This window comes from Cyprinodon variegatus, unplaced genomic scaffold (assembly GCF_000732505.1).
Source record: "Cyprinodon variegatus isolate N-32 unplaced genomic scaffold, C_variegatus-1.0 Scaffold96, whole genome shotgun sequence".
Lineage (NCBI taxonomy): Eukaryota > Metazoa > Chordata > Actinopteri > Cyprinodontiformes > Cyprinodontidae > Cyprinodon > Cyprinodon variegatus.
Genome location: NW_015150549.1, coordinates 1,130,960 through 1,151,722, shown reverse-complemented (window position 1 = coordinate 1,151,722; position 20,763 = coordinate 1,130,960). Strand labels below are relative to the sequence as shown.

General features: G+C 37.1%; 1 protein-coding gene across 1 annotated transcript in view; it reads right to left on the bottom strand.

Annotated features, from left to right (window-relative positions):
• Positions 1 to 18,091, bottom strand: part of cacng2 (calcium channel, voltage-dependent, gamma subunit 2) — an 80,941-nt gene extending 62,850 nt beyond the window's left edge. Inside the window, exon 1 of the mRNA XM_015374010.1 lies at positions 17,530 to 18,091. Within this exon, the coding sequence (XP_015229496.1) occupies positions 17,530 to 17,740 (211 nt within the window). The 5' untranslated portion in view covers positions 17,741 to 18,091. The remainder of the gene's footprint in view (positions 1 to 17,529) is intronic.
• Positions 18,092 to 20,763: the final 2,672 nt, after the last annotated feature.

Genomic DNA, 20,763 nt, shown 5'->3' with positions numbered 1-20,763 from the left:
TACTTTTATAGAGTTAGTGGTGGGTATTTTTGCTAAAAAACTAATTTGCGCTAATTTTTAACCAATATTTTGATTTTATCTAGATAACCCCAAAGTTATCAATGTTTCACCCCAGGCTTCAAGGTTTTGAGTGCTTGCTTGTCCACAGTCCATTGTTACAGGACTTTACAGTAACCATTGTGTGAAAAAGTGCTTAATTCTAATTACATGCATGGACCTATGTAATAACTGCAACTCTCTCTACCTCTGTGTGACGACAAACCCACTTAAAGCACCACCTAAAGGGCTGAAGGGAGAGACTTTTTTGTCTTGATCTTGTTAAATATACTGTAGTGTGATTAAAAATCAGTGCACTGATTTTTAATCACACTACCTTTAAGCCTGGAGTGAAACATCAATAACTTTGGGGTTAGTGCAATGGAAAAAATCGAAATAAAATCAAAATATTGGTTAAAAATAAGCGCAAATTAGTTTTTTGCCAAAAAAAAAACACAACTGTGATTTGAAAGTTGCATTTTGTTAAATTGCAATTATATTGTAAATAATAATAATCACCCAGACCTAGTGGACAGTATTGCTGTTGCATGTCTTTTAAAGGGAAATGTTTTGACAGAAAGGCCTTTGACTTATTGCCGTTATCGGGATTACAGAAATGCCCATATTTAATTTATTTCCCGACAATTACCTGCAAGAGTGTTACCGCTTTTTTGGGGATGGCATCCGCTACCGGCTGGCTCCCAAAAGTCAGCCCTGCATAGAACAGAGCCATGCCTTTGCCATTACAGAAAATATTAGCGTTGGGTTGTGAATTTTAGTGGTATGTCCCTGTAATCAGTAGAAGATGCTGAAAATCTTAGCAAACCCACTATTTGCCACATTAAAAGCATGTATTTGGCATTGAAAGGATATAACATGGCAATATAACAATGAACTACACCAAGGAGGTGTTCTACAACATTGTACATAACATGAATTATGGTATACATCAAAAGAAAGAAACATTTGAATAGGTGGACTACTTTAAATTTTTTAAATAAAAGATTCCCTAATGCTATTGGTGGAGAAATAGTTCTGGTTGGGCTTGCCAATTGCATAAATGCATTACATTTTCTGAAAACTTCTTCTTAAGCTAATTAGTGCTGCTGACTTAGTCTATCAAGTTTAGTGGAAATTAGTTGAGCATAAAATGCAAAGATCAAGAGGCAAGGATGATTTTTTGCAGATTTAATTTGGAGGTAGATGGTAACAGAAGCACAAATTCAGAAATAATAAACAAGTAACCACAACTAGGAGATGCCAGGAAGAAACCTACATGAGGAGTGAAGAGGATCCAGCAATGCAGAACTGCAGAGGAGAGAGAATATATGGGAGACAACAGTGAATGAAGTGATTAGCAGCTAAAGCTGAGCATACACTGTGGGATGTTTTCAATCGTTGCACAAAGCTACAGCTAAAACTGTACGATGAAACCGCAGCGTTTAAAAGTTCACAGCTCACGACGCATGTTCTCACACTTTGCGACCTGACGCTCTAATGCGATCTTACGATGGCCGGCTATATTTCAGACATGTTTAATTTTTTCCAGACCTTGCGATTCCTGATCAGGAGGTGGTTGTGAGAGGCTAATCGCCCCTTGTTACCCCCTGTATGATAAAAGACGAAAGATGAAGCTGGAACTCTGCACGATCGAAAAATTCTCACACAACTGGAGAATCGGCCTGAAAAGGGCAAAAAATCTTAAAGTGTATGCCCAGCTTTAGGGTAAAGAAGAGGGACAACAAGGAGTAAATACGGCTTAACTAAAACTAGCAAATAACTTAAATGAAGCAAAAGGGAAATAAAACCAATGACTAGAAAACTAAGAATGACCATGGGGAAAAGTAGAGGATAGGGGAATTGAGAGAACTGAGAAATCACCAAAAAGGAGTAGTAAAACTAATTCAAGTAATTCAAAACACAAAATAATTCTTAACAGTTAAAACAATAACAAATCTAAACATAACTGAAAACCCAAAGTGAAAACTAAAAAGAACCAAAAATCCCAGATCAGCCTGGCTCAGCTAATGACTCCCAAACCTGTTCCTTTCTGGATCCTTTCTAAAACAGGTCTCCTTTTGTTTAAATTAAAGGCCAAAGGTTTGGATGCTTGAATTCTGGGAAAAACAAAACATTGTTACAAATAAGTCAAAAATCAAATCAGCTGTTTGTCAAGGTTTTTAGTGTCAGATTCCATTTATGATCTCTCCCGCATTGAAGGCAAAGACTGAACATTTCGCCCCAGGAAGGCTGCACTCTAGGACAAAAAAGTTATATAAATCTATAAACTTTAAGATCTACGCATGTCACTACATGAAGTTCCTTTACCTTTTGGGGTTTATCATTGTTAAATGGGGAAAATCTTTAAATTATGACATTTTTAGTTAAAAGAAGTTAGGAAATTTGCATTTTAGGCTATTTAAGCATTTATTTGACCCACTGTTGTCTGCAGAATCAATGGATCTGTGATTGACCACATGTTCTCTTGAAAAAAGCTGCAGAAAGTAATTTAGCTTTACTACTTAAACGTGACTCCACATAGCCGCACTTTTTGAGTCTGGCTTGGTCTTTGTGAAACTGATGAAAACTAACAGAAAAAAACAATACAAAAAAGCATCCCCACATCTTACTAATAGTAGGATGTGAAGCACAAACTGGAGATAGATATACTAAAAACATTTACTTTGACCCAAAGAAGACCAATAATGCAACTGCATATATAACTCTAAAAGCATGTGGGTTTAGCCTCTAAACGATTTAAAATAATTCCTCAGTTAAGAGACATTACAAACTACCAGCACACTCATAAAATAAAATAAAAATCAAAATAATAGAAAAAGGAATAACATTTTTCTAACAGTTATATTTTTGTAATCTCTTAGTAAAAAAAATTGACAACTGACAAATGAAGACTTGAAGAGTGAAGAGTGCTGAACTAATATTAAGAAAGAATTGTTATTTCAAATCCTCTGTCAATCAAAGTCTTATTAGATTTACTTTGTAACTAGTAGCTTTCTATTTGAAATGAACTAAATGATTTGTTGACCCTAACTATTGCTTGTAGAACAATCCACATTATTAGTTATCGTTTTCCATCGATTTTAAACATTATCACTGTGTTGTCTTCAATCAAACTGGACCAGAATTGATTCACATTTTTTAACCCAGCAGGTCTTGGAGAGAAAAACTAATTTCGACCCTATTTAAGCCTCATGACAGCCTGAGGAACAAATAACTTTTAACCTCATTTACAGACAAAAAAAAGGCCAGAGAAGAATGATATAAATCCTTCATAGTTTGGTAAGTCTCCTTTTTCCCTGCATTATAATAATAGTCCAATCCCTCATAATTATCTTGTGACATCAAACCCCTGGTTGGAAGCTACTGCTCCAATTTTTCATTTGGCCTATTTGTGACTTCCTATTTACTCTAACAGCCAACTTTTCAACCATAAAAAAGAAGAAGAAAAAAAAAAGAAACAGCTTGTACTCTGAAATGAAAGACAACCAAGAGAGAACAATCCCATGGCAGTGTCAATTATTATCTCTATCGTTATCAAGCTGTATAAATGAATGCACTATCAGCTGGGCAATAATGATTACTGACACCAAAAGCATAAGATCTAAGTTTTCACACCTGAAACTTAGCAATGCCACATTTCAATTTGGACTTCCTCCATGGTATGTAAGGAGCATTCACAGTATACAGTAGATTCTACAGCACAACGGTGCACTGCTGCTTCTGGTCACACCACCGACTGCTAACAGCTCTGTCCTGTTGCATAACCCTGTTAGTGAAACACCTCAGCATCTGCAGCAGAGCAAACACACTACTAGACAGACTCACTTGCAGCTCTCAAAGTCATTCTCAAGATTAACATGGGGGGTTGGCATCAGATCACAAAGACGACATACAAAAAAAATAAAAAATTATTTCCGTATATTTAAATCAGCCCCAACACCAGTTAATACCAGCAACCATTGATGCTGAACTTAAAACTCAAATAAGCGGTAGGGTATGATATATGAGATATATATATGTGATTACCATAACAGTCACTTTATAGAGTAATCAGCATATTATGATAGTAGTATATGAGTAATCATGCTGGATAAATAAACCTTTTTTTCATCTGGGCCATTGCTTTTATACATATAAAATCACAAAAATATCACTGCTTTTTAAAATATGTTTTATTTATCAAGTTCAATTGAAGAACTCCTTTCTATTTCTCTCCTGCATGTTTTAGTGTTGTTGTACAGAGATATGAACAGTATGATTGTGTTTGTGTGTGACTGATGTTCCTCCCATGAAACAGAGCAAAGTGTTTGTCAGTCCCAGGTGGTGTGGGAGAAGACTCGTAAACAATCTCTTTGATTGAGAGACCGTGATGTCCGTTTGACAGGCGGCCTTGTGCTGCCAACACACTGCTGCATCGCCATAGTTACACATTGTCATGTGGATTTTGATACTAAGCTCCGCCACGAAAGAGGACAAGGAGGGTTGTTGTTACAACTATAAATTGGGAGTGACCACATCAATTTGGTGGACATGATCAGGTCGAATTTACATGTCAGTTGTGATACAAAAAACAAACCCAGATTAACTGTTCAAATATATTTTAAGCCTTAATTCAAAGAAAAATATGCCTTTGCTCTGTCTGTCTCTTTTTGCATTCAGATCAAGGGTGTCAAACTTAGTATCCCCTCTGGTATATAACTTTTGCAATACAGCGACTGTCTTGTATATTTCTTTCCATATCAACGAGTGACATTTCAATGGTCTATGAACCCAAATGTGGTCAAAAGAGTATTTTGCTAATAATCATACAATAGCCCAGGGGATTAACTTCAATTCCACTTTTAATAATTTGGCATCCCAACATGAACCCAGGCTGGACATCAAGCTGCTTTATCTCCGAACTCCAGCCTGTTCAGGTGGTGAAGGAGGACAATATTGAAACTGTGAGAAGGAAGCTTTGTGAATACCCCCAGCAGAACCAGGAAAAGAACAAATAGAATAGCCCTCTTTATGAAAAATACACTAGAACATCAACGGGAATCCAAATCAAATACACAGTGATAGCAGCCTTCAATTAAACTATAAAGATGATCAATCTTAGATGCAGGGGCGGTAAAGCAAAGAGAGCACCGAGAAGTAAGGAAACAAGATGAAGATCCAGAGATTCATGGGTAACTAAAAGAAGTTGAAATCAATGTTAAGGAAAATCTTGACAAAAAGCACAGGCTATAAGAAGACCTACTGAAACAGGCAGGAGATTACAGAGACTGACAAAACGGTGAACAGTATCTAGCCCAGGGGTCCGCAACCCGCGGCTCCAGAGCCGCATGCGGCTCTTTAGTGTCCCCCTTTGCTGCTCCCTGGAGCTTTCGATCAAAGAACGAACAGGTAGCAGCCTTATGTGAACTTTCTTTCATTTTTTTCCCCAAATCTTCAAAATAAACAATAAAAATCAGCTTTCTTTATTGTGTTTCTATAATTTCATCAATGCAACAAAACCTAATATAATACTATTGTAATGGAATTTAAACTTAAAACACCAAATATCGTACAGTAGAGCAGTCACCTGATGTGACATTTGCTCCAGGACAAACATTTAATTATGAATGCTGATTATATATTAAACCCACATAGTCCTTTTTTTTTTATATTCGGCTAAAACACTTAGAGCCTTTTGTTGCACCACAAGGCTTATATAAAACTTTTACATTTTTGCGGCTCCAGATGGATTTGTTTTTTTTTGTTTTTTGTTTTTTTGGTCAGATATGGCTCTTTGAACAGTTTGGGTTGCCGAACCCTGATCTAGCCCAACCTGATCTAGCACTGCAAGACCAGAGACCAGTATCATATATGGTTGAAGCAGAAAAGAGTCTGGCAAAAAAAAGTAAATGATTGTGAATCTAGAATCAGAACACAGAATATCAATTTTCTATGGTGGACAACCACGACTCCTGCATCACAATGAGCAAAACCTGGAGTCAGGGCAATATCAATCACCTCCAGGTCAAAACGTTGCTCCAAGGAAAGATAGTTAGAACATTCCATGATGAAACTCTAATACATACAAACTACAGATAGGTATCCCAGCTGTCAGTTGGAAACCAGGCAGAAATACCAATTTGGAATCAGAGCTACTGCCCCCAGATGATGTAACACCCCACAGCTTTCATTCCCAGTTCTTTGCCTGGAGGCCATCACTTGGCTTAACTACAATTTAAATAACAATTCTCAATATAGTAAAGTACCATAAAAGAAGACTTAAGGTTTAACAGCACTTTAATCTTAACCTGACAGAGAGGATTGCTCGGTTTCACAGTTCTGGACTCCTGTTATCATTACAGGGAAAATAAATGAGGAAGAGCCCCTAATAGTTTGTCATAGAACAGCAGGGACATAGCATGTGAGACCAGTACAGGAGAAACATCATTGCAACATATCTGTAAAACGGTGAAATGGAATAGACTCCAAGGTTTATACTCATTTACCAAGATAACTGACAGCCTGTCTAAATATGCTGCAGAATTATCAGCGAATTATCTGTTCATGTCTCAAAGGATTTGTTTTCAACAGCTAATAAGAGCAAACTGAGAAATTCCATGTGGACATTGCTGAAACATTTAGCCATTGCATTCATTTTGTAAAAGTGGCTTTAAAGCTACAGACATTGTTTGAAAAGTCCTAAAAACTCTTGAGTAAAATAAACTCCCCAGCTTTGCTTAGCTGGTAATTAAACTGTGTTTGCCACAGAACTAAATGTTTAGAAGGATTATAGTGAAAATAACAGTCTTCTTAATCAGTTATTGATATAAAAGATCACAAAAAAATACAGTGTAGCAGAGGAGTGATTTACCATTAAATATACTTAATATTTATATGAATTTCATATATCTACAAGAAAAAATGTGGATATTTTCAGATGTTACAAAATTACTTAAAAGGAAAAGGATTATAGGCATACATTTATGATACAAAAATAGGGTGTTCTCTGGCAATTTAAAGAGATTTGCAAGAAAATTATTTCTTGAATATATCAGAAAAAGCCCAGAAGACACCACTTCTGAGAGATAAAAGTGCCATATACTTATCTGGATATTCTCAAAAGCGTAAGTGGCGTATTCTTGTATTAGAATGACATCTCACTGGTGTAGCTACTTGATGCAGCCATGTTGAAAGTTTTTCTTTAGTGTCTGAGGCCTGGAATCCACAGACCAAGGCAACCTTTTCCCTTCTGACACATTTTTGGTGAGTCTGCTTCTTAGAATGTTGTTCTGATAAAGAAGGAAGAGCCAAACAAATAAAATCACAACTTCAATCCTAAAAACCTGGCACTTTCAGTTGCACATGCCTGAACTTGTGGACATCCCATGTTTCTCTTTTGTTTGTAATTTCCACCAGAACTTTTGCATTTTTCTGTTTTTGTATATAAACTTCCTAGACTTCCTATGTTTAAGGACTTACTGTGATAATATGGAAGCGATGTGGAAGAAAGAAGTTTAGACATACGCATGTAAAACCCAACTAGTTATTATTAATTTAAAAAAACACACAAAAAGGTTTTATTTACAAAAATAAGTGGGTTGCTTTATTATACATTAGTAAATCCCACTAAAATAATCAAATAGCATTTATTTATAACTTAATTTAGATATACCTTTGTTGACCACTCGGAATAAACCTTTTATTTTGCTAACTGATTACATGGGAAATTTACTGTTTAGTCCATTTATCCATCCATCCAGGGGGGCTGGTGCCTATCTCCAGTAGTCTAAGGGCGAAAGGCAAACACCTGAGGGAACTGCTCCATTGTTAGCCCATCTTATTGAAGTTTGGCTGAAAATGGCATTTCTTGGTTCTATATCCTGGACAGAATCGGATTTACTTACTAAAAGCATGCAGACCAAATGCACTTAAAAAACTAGCGTTAAACGTCTCAAATATCTATGCATCATTTAGGTTCCAATGTCCTAAAATGTTCTGAACCACAATTAAAATACTAGAGGTTTTCTTTTTATTTTCTACTTTTTGTTAACTTTTAGCAAACAACTTTTAAGCGTGAATAAGCTCCACCCTCTGAATTAGAGTGTAGTGGGAGTGACTTATTGTTGTTAGTTACATTAACTCTAAACACTTTAAATTCAAAGTATTATGAATTTTTCCAGATGCAAGGGACCATTAGTTCAGAAATATAATATCATATAGGTGGTAATATGGTAAAGTAACACAAATGTAGTAAATCTGGGCAGCTTTTGGATTTTACAATGTGGACTCGATCCGAAAGCAGCAAATTGTATCTCCAGTTCCCAGCTACTGTTCCTTCACCTTGCATGAGGCCACTGACATACTTACACTTCAACTAAAGGCCCTGTCCCATCTTGACAATTTAGCCAGCAGATGTGTTATGTAAGAAAAATCTGGCAAAAGCGCTGGCATCAGTTGAATAAGTTATGGGTACGTTTTGTCTAAATTATGAGCATGCTTAATCACGCCAATACACGATGGCACACGTCGACATACGGCGAGACCCAACGTATGCCAGCTTATGTTCATACTAGAGACATATGGTACAGCTAAGTTATCTGATTGCGTTTATATGATTGTTATCTGACTGTTAACAAACGTTAAGTGTAAGTTACTCATAAGTCATGCTGTCCAGCTTATCCACAACCTTAAGTAACTTAGGCATAACTTATGCGTAACTTATCAAGAACTTATCTCCAACACATAACAATGTATTTGACGTGTTCCAGACAGCCGCTGAACCTGTTTCAAAAGTACAGCTACTGTTTAATGGCGTATTGGCAGTATTTTGTAATAAAAGGGGTCACAGAAGTAAACCGTCGGTACTCCTCCAGACTTCATCCCCATCATAGGGTGAGCGAAAGGGTGAGTGTGATGGATCTTCCCTGTGTGTTCACATTCAGCAAACTTCCTACCAGACATGACGCTGAATCTGCTTTGATTGCAAACCCTCTTTCTTTTTATTTATTTAATTTTTCTTTTGTTTTTTGTTTTTTTGGCAGGCAGTAAACAGCAGCTGGATTAATACCGTGATCAAAGAAATATTTTTATGCAGGCCGGATCATTATGAATACTCTATGCATACGCCCAAAATTGAAAAAAAAAAATACATAGAAAGTTCAGCGTTTGCCAGCGTTTTAGAAGATTCTATGACGTCAGGCATATGCTGGCTAAAATGTCAAGGTGTGACAGGGGCTTTCATTTCAACAAACAGGTAAGAGTCCTTACCTGTTGGCAATACTCAGATTAAACCATAGTGTCATAAGTATATTTTCAAACAAAGGAAGGGTAATCCTGGAACATGTTTTTCTATTACCTCTGTGTGTTTTATTGTTATGTTTTGATTTTGAGCCCCTTTGTGGCCTTTATTGTGGATGGTGGAAAGGCTAAACAAATAAATGATGGATGTTAATATGACGGAGTTTCCATGTATCCTGGAGAATAAATATTAGCTCCTATAGTTTTTAATCACCATTTTCTACAGCAGGGGTGGGCAACTCCATTCCTGGAGGGCCTGTATCCTGGAACTTATAGAAATGTTCTTCGCTTAACACACCTGAATCAAGTAAATAGAAAATTAAAAGGACTCTGGAGAAATTGATTGCATACTGGGGAGGTAATTCAACCATTTGATTCAGGTGTGTTGGACCAAGGATGAATCTAAATGTTGCAGGAAACTGGTCCTCAAGGACTGGAGTTGGCCACCCCTGATCTACAGGGATAATACACACCACATAGAAAGCAGATAATAAAGTTGGAGGCTCCCTCACAAATGTATTATTTCAGTCTATTTGTACTTTTCCTTTCTAAGCTATTTTATTGTAGCAACAATTAATTCAGAATTATTCTAATTAGGATAATTTTCCCTCATGTGTGACCTCACCATGGCAGTAGTAAATTGTCATTACAATGCAAATTATATGCATGTTTTACCCTCTCATTGCGTATTTTTCCCATTAAAAAACAGCTTTCCTACAATTAAACCTCCAAGATTTACAAATGAAAGCAAGCAACACATAAACTAAAATATAGAAACTTATATTTTAATCATGCCGCAAGATTCCTGTGTGAAATCCAATGCGTTTCTTTAGTTCTTGGCATAAACCTGCTATAAATACATACCTTTAGTTTGCTCAGTTACTCACAGCTCTTTTCAAGGAACATATATTCTGTCAAACACACCTCAATCGCTCTCAAACTTGCCATGATAGAGATTAATGGCAGCATTTAGGGCCTGCTGAGTTCCACCTGTCAAGGCTGAGGTCCCCGAGGCAGATTCGCTCTATGCCTATGGACAAGAGCCTGTCTCAGGGCCAGATCTATTAGAGAAGCCTACAACAGACTGGATCTCTGGAGCCAGCCTCAATAGCTAGACCACCAGCATGGAGTCATTCATCCAGTCTGACATGGATACCAGATGGATCCAAGTGAAGCACATCCTATTGTTGTCCTAAGGAGAGAAGCGGGATCAGTTTGTTAGGTATGTAATTTATGAATAGGTTTTAGAAGAATAAGAAAGGACAATATTGTAAAAGCAATATAACTTTGGATGGAAATAAATGGTAAGAGAAAAAAAATTGTCACAACGTGAACAAAACGATGAAGTTTTGTACAATCAATGTTTACCACAGTCACTAGATTGTAAAGTCTCATGACATTTCCTTCTTTTTACAATTATGTCTTCTTTGAATTTCACTTCACTGTCCTACTGTGGTGGCAAAGCTGAAAAGTTAAAAATATTCTCAAAGTAAGTTGTTTTTGAAGAATATTTCAAGAAATTCTGTGGTTGTGCCATATTGACGACTGGGTTTGACAGCTGTCTTGACTTGTCAGTCACATCTATTACAGTATCAACCACAGACCGCCCACAGAGCACTGCTTGATGCTGGCTGTTTGCATGCCTTCATAAAAAGGAAGAACAATGGCTTTTATGTCCTTACCCGGCTTTCCTTTCTCAGACACCATAAATAGTTGTTTTTTATTTTTAGAATTTGAACTTTGCTCTTGCTGAAACTTAGTAAAATGTTGTAAGTGGTAAATACACTGACACTATTTAACAATATACAGAATTTTACAAGGTTGCTTATTACATTTCACATTTATTCTCCTCTACAAAAGGGTAATTTAGAAGAATTAATCCTATTCTGAACACAATGTTAGCATTAGATACATGTCATTTTTTATCAATTGTGGATTAAATGCCACTATGGCTGGATTAATCGATTATTGTAATAATCATTAACTAATTTGGTAATCGATTAATCATTAACTCTAAAGAGACTCTAAAACATGCCTTTAACTGAAAGAGCGACCCATTTAGGGCAGTAACTATATTATCCATTTAAGAAAGACTTTTTCATCTGTCAACACAGACTATCCAGAACTCCTCAAGTGGAAAATGTTATTTTCACCTGGTTTAATTTAGTAAAAAAGTATTTTTTAAGGAACGATTAATTGAAAAAACAATCAACAAATTTATCAATTTACAAAATAATCATTAGCTGCAGCCCTAAATGCCACACAGTGTTGTCCAAAACATAATGTTTGTAATTCTGATATAAATGTCTGTTTTTACTACCGCAAAAATATCAATATAACATCACAAACTGTGACTGAAAATTATCAGCTTTAAAGGGTGGTGTTAATAATTGTCAAGACTGGGAAAACATCAAAGCATGACAAAATAAAAGGAAATAACACCTGTTTGAAAAATTATACCTTACCATTTGAAAGCTGTTTCTTTACTTTAAACATCTAAAATCAGCAAAGAACTAGTCAATCAATCAATCAATCATTGGACCTGGCTGACTTAACCTAAACTAGCTCTGTCAACAAGTCAGCTGATTAAATAATGAAAAACTATAGCTAGCCCCGACGTTTCTGTCCATAAGTAAGTCGCAGTATAAAGTTTACCAACCAGCCTGTTTTCCACATATAGATCATCTGCCCCACCAGCCTACATTCGGGCTCCTTGGTAACCAATATAAGCACTGATTATTTAGTGGTAGCCATGTTCTCTGCTTCCTTTAAAACTCTGTGAGTGTTCACTCAGTGATATACCACAGGATATGTTTCACAGTAGGCCAAATGTTCTGTCCCTACTATAAAGGTTATGAGTAACTTAAAAACCTCCATTATCTAGATGTTATAAATACTGCATGTTTGGTTGTAAAGAAAGTTGTTTTCCAAGCGACACATCTGTGCTGTAGTTTTCTCTTCTGATTGGTATTCGTCTGACCAAACTGTGTCTTTTTTGTTTTGCTTTTGTTAAAAATGACTAACTGACCTGGCAAGATAAGCAATGGAGTTACAGTTTCTTATGTGCGATCATAATAATATGCTTATCTACCTAATGATATTGCCTTCTACTTATCACAGCAGCCTGGAAGATATTTGATACAGGAGATCATCTGAATTTCTTTTTCTCTGAACAGGATTACTTCAATCATGAGATAACACATCATTTGTGCTCCCCAGCCACTGAAGCACTTACTGGAGCTTTAGATAAACCAGCGGTCTGCATCTTTATTTTTTTTTACCAGTGGATTATTTTTGTAATCTGATTCCCTGCAATTAGTTATCACGCAATCCTGGGATATCACTAGCTGTGGCTTTAGATAAAGAGACTGTCAGCAGTAAGTACATGAAAATTACCATGCATGCTGGGTCTAACAAAAATTATTGTCAGGGCTGTAATGGGTTATAATTTCAAAAACATGACAGGATTTTATTTTTACATTCATAGTCAAAACAGAGCATTTAAATTATTAGGCTATTGTTGTCTCAATGGGCATATTTTCATTTTTTAATGCTAACAAGGAGTAATGGAAGAAAAAAAAAAACAGTACCTCACAAGTATGTGCACATTATGTACATCGTGTCCCCTACATTAAACAGAAATTGCAGCAGTCCTAAGATGTATTATGTTGAAAGCTGCAGCAAGATAGGTTAGATAGAACGTGGGCCTGCGTGTTAAAGATAGCATAAGATGCCTGAGGGCGTGTGACAGCAAACCAGAGCTGCTTCGTTTTTCTCTCCTTTTTTCCTGTCTTTCTCAGCACCTCCCAATTGTCCCCTTCTCCCTTTCATTTCTCTCTCCTCACACAGTTTGTGTAGCAACTGTAGCTCTGATGGCGATGTAAGGCGTCCGAGCTGGAAATCTTTCAGAATCTCTACTCTTAATCATTTTCAATCTCTAGTGCCAAGGACACTGTGTGTGCTGAGAGTGTAGAGAGTAAAGCCACTTTCCAAAGAATATAAGCTTTTCACTTGGAGGGAGTTTTTGCGGCTGTGTTCTCTTAACGAATGTAGTGATGATGTTTTGACAGTTCTGCAATTTCCTCTATGATTTTATACTAAATACTTTAGAGCACTGATTCCAAAAGGTGGGATCCTTGATCAACCACTATTGGGTCTTAAAGGTATAGTGGAGGATTTTCACGAATTATTGAAAAGACCCGCCCTCTCAAGTAAAAAAAAAAGCACATTTAAACACTGTACCCGCCTAATAAATGCGTCTGAGGGGATGCCTAATAAATGCGTGCGAGAGCGTGCATGAGCCCATTTCTGATCGCACGCTCTGTTTAAAAGTTGCTGTTTGCATCACTCATACAAGCTTACTTTCCAAAACAAGATTTGCAATTTTTCCACTATGTCAGACTCACCACTGGTAAGTGAAAATGGCGATGAGCACGTAGGACGGCCTTACGTAAACATATCACCAGAATAATTGACAATTAGGAGGACCACTTATTTTGATGATCCTCCTGGAAAAAGAACATCCTCCACTTTACCTTTAAGATTCATTACAAAAATTTAACTAAACATTACATTTTGATGTTAAAGTGCTTAAAGATATGAAAGCATCAGTTAATAGTGGAAAAAATCAACTAATTTGGATGTTGATGGAGTTAGCAATACTATTACATCGGTGGTAATTAAATATAATGTAATTCAAAAATTCTTTATTGATCCCAAAGGGAAATTAAATTTAATTGATTTTGAAAAATAGATTGTATCTTTAACCAATAGTTTGGGTCATGAGAAAACTTTGGTAACATTTTGTAGGTCAGAAGCTAAAAAAGTATGGGAACTTTTGCTTTAGCTCTGAGGTTCAGGTATGTTTTTCCTAATTTTAGACCATTTGAAATGCTAAAAACACAAAAGTTGTCGTTAAGTTTGTGGTACTGGAACCTAGATCTCAGCAAGACAATAAATCATCATACAGTCTATTTTTGAAAAAATCTCAAGCATTCTCACATGATTATTTTTACTCTTATTATTTTTGTCCATTCACAATAAATGTTACAATGTGGCTGTAACTTTAGATGCTGAAAATTAAGTTGCAAATAACCTAGAAAGAGAAGTCATTTTGGGATGGAAAAAATGGGTTAAGTCTTCAAAGCGTTGTGTAAACTTTGATATTATGACTAACAGGAGGTAGACAGGAAACATCATATTTATATCTAAGTAATAATTAATATACTAACCAAGCAATATTAAATTAATTAAAGATATAAAGCAATGGTATCAAAAACATACCATTTTATAGATATTACAGGTGTAACCTTAAGGCATTTGTTTAACTAGGAAAAAAACAAGCTTGATTCTCTGGGATAATTTTTCTTTTACGATATATAGCAGAACAACATGCTATGTTTTTGTTTTTGTCTATATCTGAAGATTCTCATTAATCCAGGTCATGGTCAACCTTGAAAAAGTTCAATTTAGGTAGTTGGACGTGAAGTTTTCTAGAAAACAAAGAATTTGGGGGAGACAAAATTCTTAGTTAGACCTACAGTATATAAACCTCAGTGCTCCCCAACACTAGTTAGAACTGAAGAAGCCTCTTGGATGAGAGGCAAAATGTCTTCTAGAAAACTTCACGTCCAATTGCCTAGACTGAACCCTTTTTGTACTGTTTATCAATTAAATTAGTTGTCAAATATTTGGAAATGTTTATTTCCTCTTTAACTTAGCCTATGAAGTCACATGTGAGGTACATATTAAGGTATGAGTATTGGGTTTTGGAAAAATGAAGGCGCCTCCTTTCTGTAACAGGTTCTATACATCAATATGCTCTAGACGTTAAGTATTGCTTAAAAGCAGGATTGCTGAACTTCAATTACCTGTTCATATTATTGGAAAAGTCTGACAGAGAGTTGAAACTGAGATAAAGAGATTACTTACACCCAGACGAGATTCTAACAGAGTGACATCATGATCAAGTGTTGGTCATTTCACATTTTACATTTATACTTTTGTAATATAATCTGTGCAAGTGGTTAAGTGGTTTGAGTCTTTCAATCTTATACAGAGGACCTGGGTCAGGAAGGGCATACAATGTAAAAACTTTGCCAAGTCAGTGAGCAAGTTGTAATAACTTGCTTTGGCGAGCCATAATATGGGAGCAGCCAAGAGGATGCCATACCTTAAAACCAAAGAATAGTAATTTCTGGTAAAGAACTGAAGGGGAAAAGCTTGATATAAGTGTTTATCCAAGTTAAAAATGAAAAACAGAGTGAAAGACAGTTTTAGGTGTACCAATAAACCAGAGGGATGTCTCCTTAAAATGTCCACATGATGTCTAAACATGGGCAAACCTGTGTACAAATAAGTTTGCAAATAACAAGTAGAGCAGAAAGGGAAAGGTTAGACAAATTACAGACAGTACCGTCTTTTATGAACCATGACAAAAGCTATTCCTGTGGCAATCTCAAACAGACGTAGAGTGGATGAAATGAATCACTGAAGAAACCCCACTAATGCCACAAATCTATGTCATCAGCCCGTGGCTTTGTCTCGTGAATCAGGTGAATGTGCAGCCTGGTATGTGCTGATTCAGTCTGATAATAGAACAGGACTGGTTTATAAATGTGTGTGTTTGTGTCATGTGTCTCCCTTCGTGTGTTTGAGTGAGTCTATGCAGTGTGTCAAATCTGTTTCACACTTAAGTAGACGATCCACAGTTTCCCTGTTGTATAATCACAAACAATCTCACAACGAAACCCTTATGCTTTGAGCTCTCTTTTTTCCTTATCTTATCTGAGCATATGTCTAAACAATGAGCCAAAATTATGCCACAACATAATCAATTTTCTGTCTTCATCAAGTATGTCACATGGTAACAGGTGTATCCTGCCTTTGTTAGAGTGGGTTGATACCTTTAGAGAAAAATACTTGGACAGGCAACAATGCTTTAAACTTCATCAAACCGATGATTTTCATCCACTTTTACAGATTGATGGAATTAGAATCTGGGGTTTTATTTAAAAGCCTATTTGGCCTTTTTACCCACACAGTTCCTATCATTAACTGTTGTTTCAGTATACAATTAAGTACCAATTCTGTGCTATTCCACTGACCAATCTCTAGCTTTGGTGCTAAAAGCTGTTGAGCAGCACCGTTCAGCACATTTGTGAGCCCAAATACTTAAAATCGTAGAATTTTGTTTCTGATAACTCTGATATATAACATATTGGATATGGATTTTGAGTTGGTGCTAACAAATCTTCCTCTTTAAGTTGTGTTTAACTCCAATCTTTCAGCTATTGGCATACTGTACACCTATTTTTATGGGGTCACACATAGGCCCACTTGGCAATATAGAAACCCAACAAGTAGCATGTCAAAGAACACATGAAAAAGAAAGACATTCAATCTCAAAGCAGAAATATCCAAACCTAGGACTGTTTTTGTTGCAAAGCAACAAGGCTAAAAAAAAAAGTCCTACTGTGCACTTTGTGACTTTTGTTTTTACATTTGCTGTTTTTTCCCTTGCCCCCACCACCCAGACACACATTTCTTTTCCCTTTTAATCTTTGTCTTTTATCTAAGTGATGCAACCTGAACCCTTTTTTGCCCGAACCAAATTTAATATATTATCCCTGTGACTAATTAAAATCAGTTGAAGAGCAAATTTGTCCTGGCATTGCAGAGCAACCAGTTCAACCATGCTGCCTTTGTAAGCTGTGTGAACACAACATTAAAAAGATAATCAAAAACCTCTGCAAGACTTAAACCAGGTGTCCATCTGCCTACTAAAAGAAAATTACATTATCTTTCTGATCATCCAAGGACTTGAAATGTTATGGATTTAGAAACAAAGTGGTGGAGTGGTGTGGAGTGTAACATACATCTGACTGTAAAAGTAAATAATTAAGTTTAGGGTGGACTTAAAACGAAAGGTATAAACCTGAAGCATGGTTTCAAATGACAGAGAGAGAGCATTTTTTTCTCATGAAAATTAATGCAGCGCACATTCCATATAGTGTGGGTTTGTGAATTTTTGTGTGGGCATGTTAGTGAAAAATTTTGGACAGTGTGAATCTGAGTGTGGGCATGAAGGTAAGGTAAGGATCTGCTCATGTGCCTGACGGTAGCATTGTTGGTGGGTCTGTGCATATATATATGTATATATATGTATATGTGGCTACCTCTAAATTATTGGCTCACCTTCTAGGCAGCAGGTCCTCCAGAGGCCTGAGTGCGTCATTACCTCCTCGTTCTTCTTGCTTGTCTCATTCTCATTGGTGCTCTTTATCTTGCAGACGCCACGGGAGTACAGCCAGTAGTCTGTCCCCACAGCAATAGTCATGAGGCTGAAGGCAGCAAAGGCCCCCACTGTGGTCAGCAGCATCTGAACTCCGCGGTCAAACACACCCATGTTGCCACATTCCACGAAAGGGGGCCCCCCTTTCCTTTTGATGTACAGGAAGTAAATATTTGTGAGTTTGCGTCGCCACGCCAGCTCGGAAAGCGGGGGGTGGGCTGCGTCAGGTGGACGACGGTAGCGGGGGGTTGCTGAGGGGGCGGGGGAATTCGGGGAGCTCGGGGGAAATCGTATGGTTGGTTTTGGGGGGGGACCAGCAATAAGACGAAAAAAATATGGAAGACGGTTAATGGGTTTATGGGTGTTTGACCCAACAAAAGAGGTCAAAGACCTTGAAGCAATTACAGCAACAGCATTAGAGGTAAAGTTCTCTAAATTCTGAACTTCAGATGGCAGTAAGTTGCCCTACTCTGGAAATAAAAAAGGCTGACCTAAAAACACAAGTTTCCAATAGATTCCACAAGAGACCTGGTCTGGGATCTAGGCCTACTTTGTTGAGTTTGAAGGCCTCTAAATGTCAAACTCTAAAAAAGGGCCAAGATAGGGAGAAGATGGAGGAGTTTGGCTGTCTCACACTTAATTTTGGCTTACTGAGCCGACTAAAGGCATCAGACATTGCAGTCCTCACAGCTTTAATGTCAATGCATGGAATAATGTGGCACAAGAAGTCAGTTGCATTCAACCTACAACGGCATCTGCAGACTTTCTTACAGATTCAAACTTTTATGCACACACACCTGTACTCGTATGAGCACCCATGCACACAGGTTAATTTGGAAAGGATGGTTTTAAGGGATTAAGGAAGAGTGATTATGGAGTGTGGTTAAAACAAATACAGTAGGTGGCCTGCTTTTCTTTAAAGTAACCCCCTCCCACAGTAAGAAGCTAAAGCAGTGATTACCGATGGAGATTTTCACAATTTAGTGATGCGATGGGACTAATTTAATCTAGTAAAGGATAGGCAAACTATATAGATTTATCTCAAGCATGATTTGGAAAATCAACATATATATATATAAGGTAGAGAAGTTGACGGAAGGCAGGCAAAACAGACAGGCAGGGCCAGTGATATATGACAAAAATTAGTACTAGATGCTTAAAAGAAATTCAAAGTAGCAAAATCTACATAATGCAAAATATCAGCTGGTTATAAGACTGCCATTGAACCAATTCCTGTGATGGAGCATAAAAAAGAAGGAAGAGATGCCCCTCTCTGGAAAAAAAGATAGATGAAGAAAAAGGAAAAGATGTGCAGTGGAGGAGGTGGTGGGGGGAAACTAACAGCTGTTGTTCTTTTTTCTGAAATTACGATCCCCAGTTTCCATATGTGGTCCCTAGACCTCTCTCCGGCAACAGCGGAAAGCTGCTGTTAGGGGACCGGGGCAACGGCAATGGATAAAGGGGCGCATAAAGGGGCGCATCCAGGGGAAGAGGCCGAGCATCACCGGTCATGCAGCCGCTCGCGACTGGAGGAAAACACGGAGAGACAAACGAAGCTTTACCGGTGCCCCGGAGCCTCTTCCTCTTGCATTAAGAAGATCCCAGACGTTTATGTTACGGCCAGTTGGAGAACAGCGAGAGCAGACACACACGGACACTAACTGTCATCTCATAAAAATGATCAAACATGATAGAAAAGCGGGTTTTTTCTCTTTTGGAAGAGCTGGCGTGGCGCGACGCGTTTCTGTGCGCAAAAAGGCGAGATGGATATGGAGAAAGAGAGAGAGATGGAGAAAAATTCAACATCAATCCTTGGTTTCCTCGCTTTTTTTCTTCTTCTTCGCAGAGCTGAGAGAAGTAGAGAAAATATAGGAGGTGGAAGAGGAGGAGGAGAAGGGGGTGGATTATGGTTAGGAGCAGGGATGAAAAAAGCTACAGTGCCAGAGAGCGAGAGAAAAAACAAGCGGAGAGAGTGAGGAAGATGTTCTATGCACAGCAGCAGCAGCAACGCTGTACGCAAATAATGCGCCCCCTCTCCTCCTTAATAAAGAAACAAATAAAACACAGTCAAGTCAGAGCTCTTCTGCTTTGTAAAAATTCCCATCTTGTCAGTTTACAAACTCAATTCTAATTTTACTTTATCCAAATTCTAATTGACAAATCAAAAGCAATACTGTAGCTGTAAGGAAAACGTTTTACTCTTAGAAAATAAAAAAAAATCTTACTAGGGTTGCACATGTGTTTTATCATCCCAATACTCTGACACCCCTAAATGCAAATCAGTGTAACTGATTGCCTTTACATGTTCCCCAGACAGTAAACAGAAAGAACCTGTATGGAAATTCATCTTTAGGTGAACCCAACTGTTCTGTGAAGGTCTAAGTTAAGTGTCAGAAAACATCTGGGAGGAAACAGGATTATAAAGACTATGGTGTGGAATAATGTTGCAGTGAAGTTTAGAGCACAAAGGCTTTTAAAACAATGTTAAGGGCTCATTTTCAACATGAAACTTACCAAGATAGGGACCACAATATGGCTGAGATTATTAATGGATTAATTGTGATTAATTGATTATTGAAATACTCTGCAACTAATTTAGGAATTGATTAATTAATAACTTGAGTATTGCGAACCTAAAATATACCTTTAGCTGACAGAGCAACCCACTTAGAGCCGTAATTATTACAAAAAAAAATATCTATATATATATATATATATACATAATTTAGTTTTCATTTAATCAATAGAGAAAGCTCTATCTTGAATTTCTCAAGTGGAAGTTTTAGTTTTATCTAATTCTGTTTAAAATATTCTTTAAGGAATCATTTTCTATCGGAGTTACCGGTAAGTGCTTAGTTGAGAAAATAATCTATAGATTAATTAGTTTGCACATAATCATTAGTCGCAGCCCTAGTCAACATGCAGCTTAATTTCCCTATAAACCCCTTTTGGTTATGTTATTTTTTTTTGTTGTTTTTTTTTTTTTGAAGGAGCTGCATGGATCTCCAGTGCAGGTGGAAATTCTCTAGACCAGACAACTACTATGTTTCAAATGTGGGCTTTATGGTAAATTGAAAAGTAGAAAATTACTAATTGCTAAGAGAAAACTACAGTTTCACCAATGGGATCCATAGAAT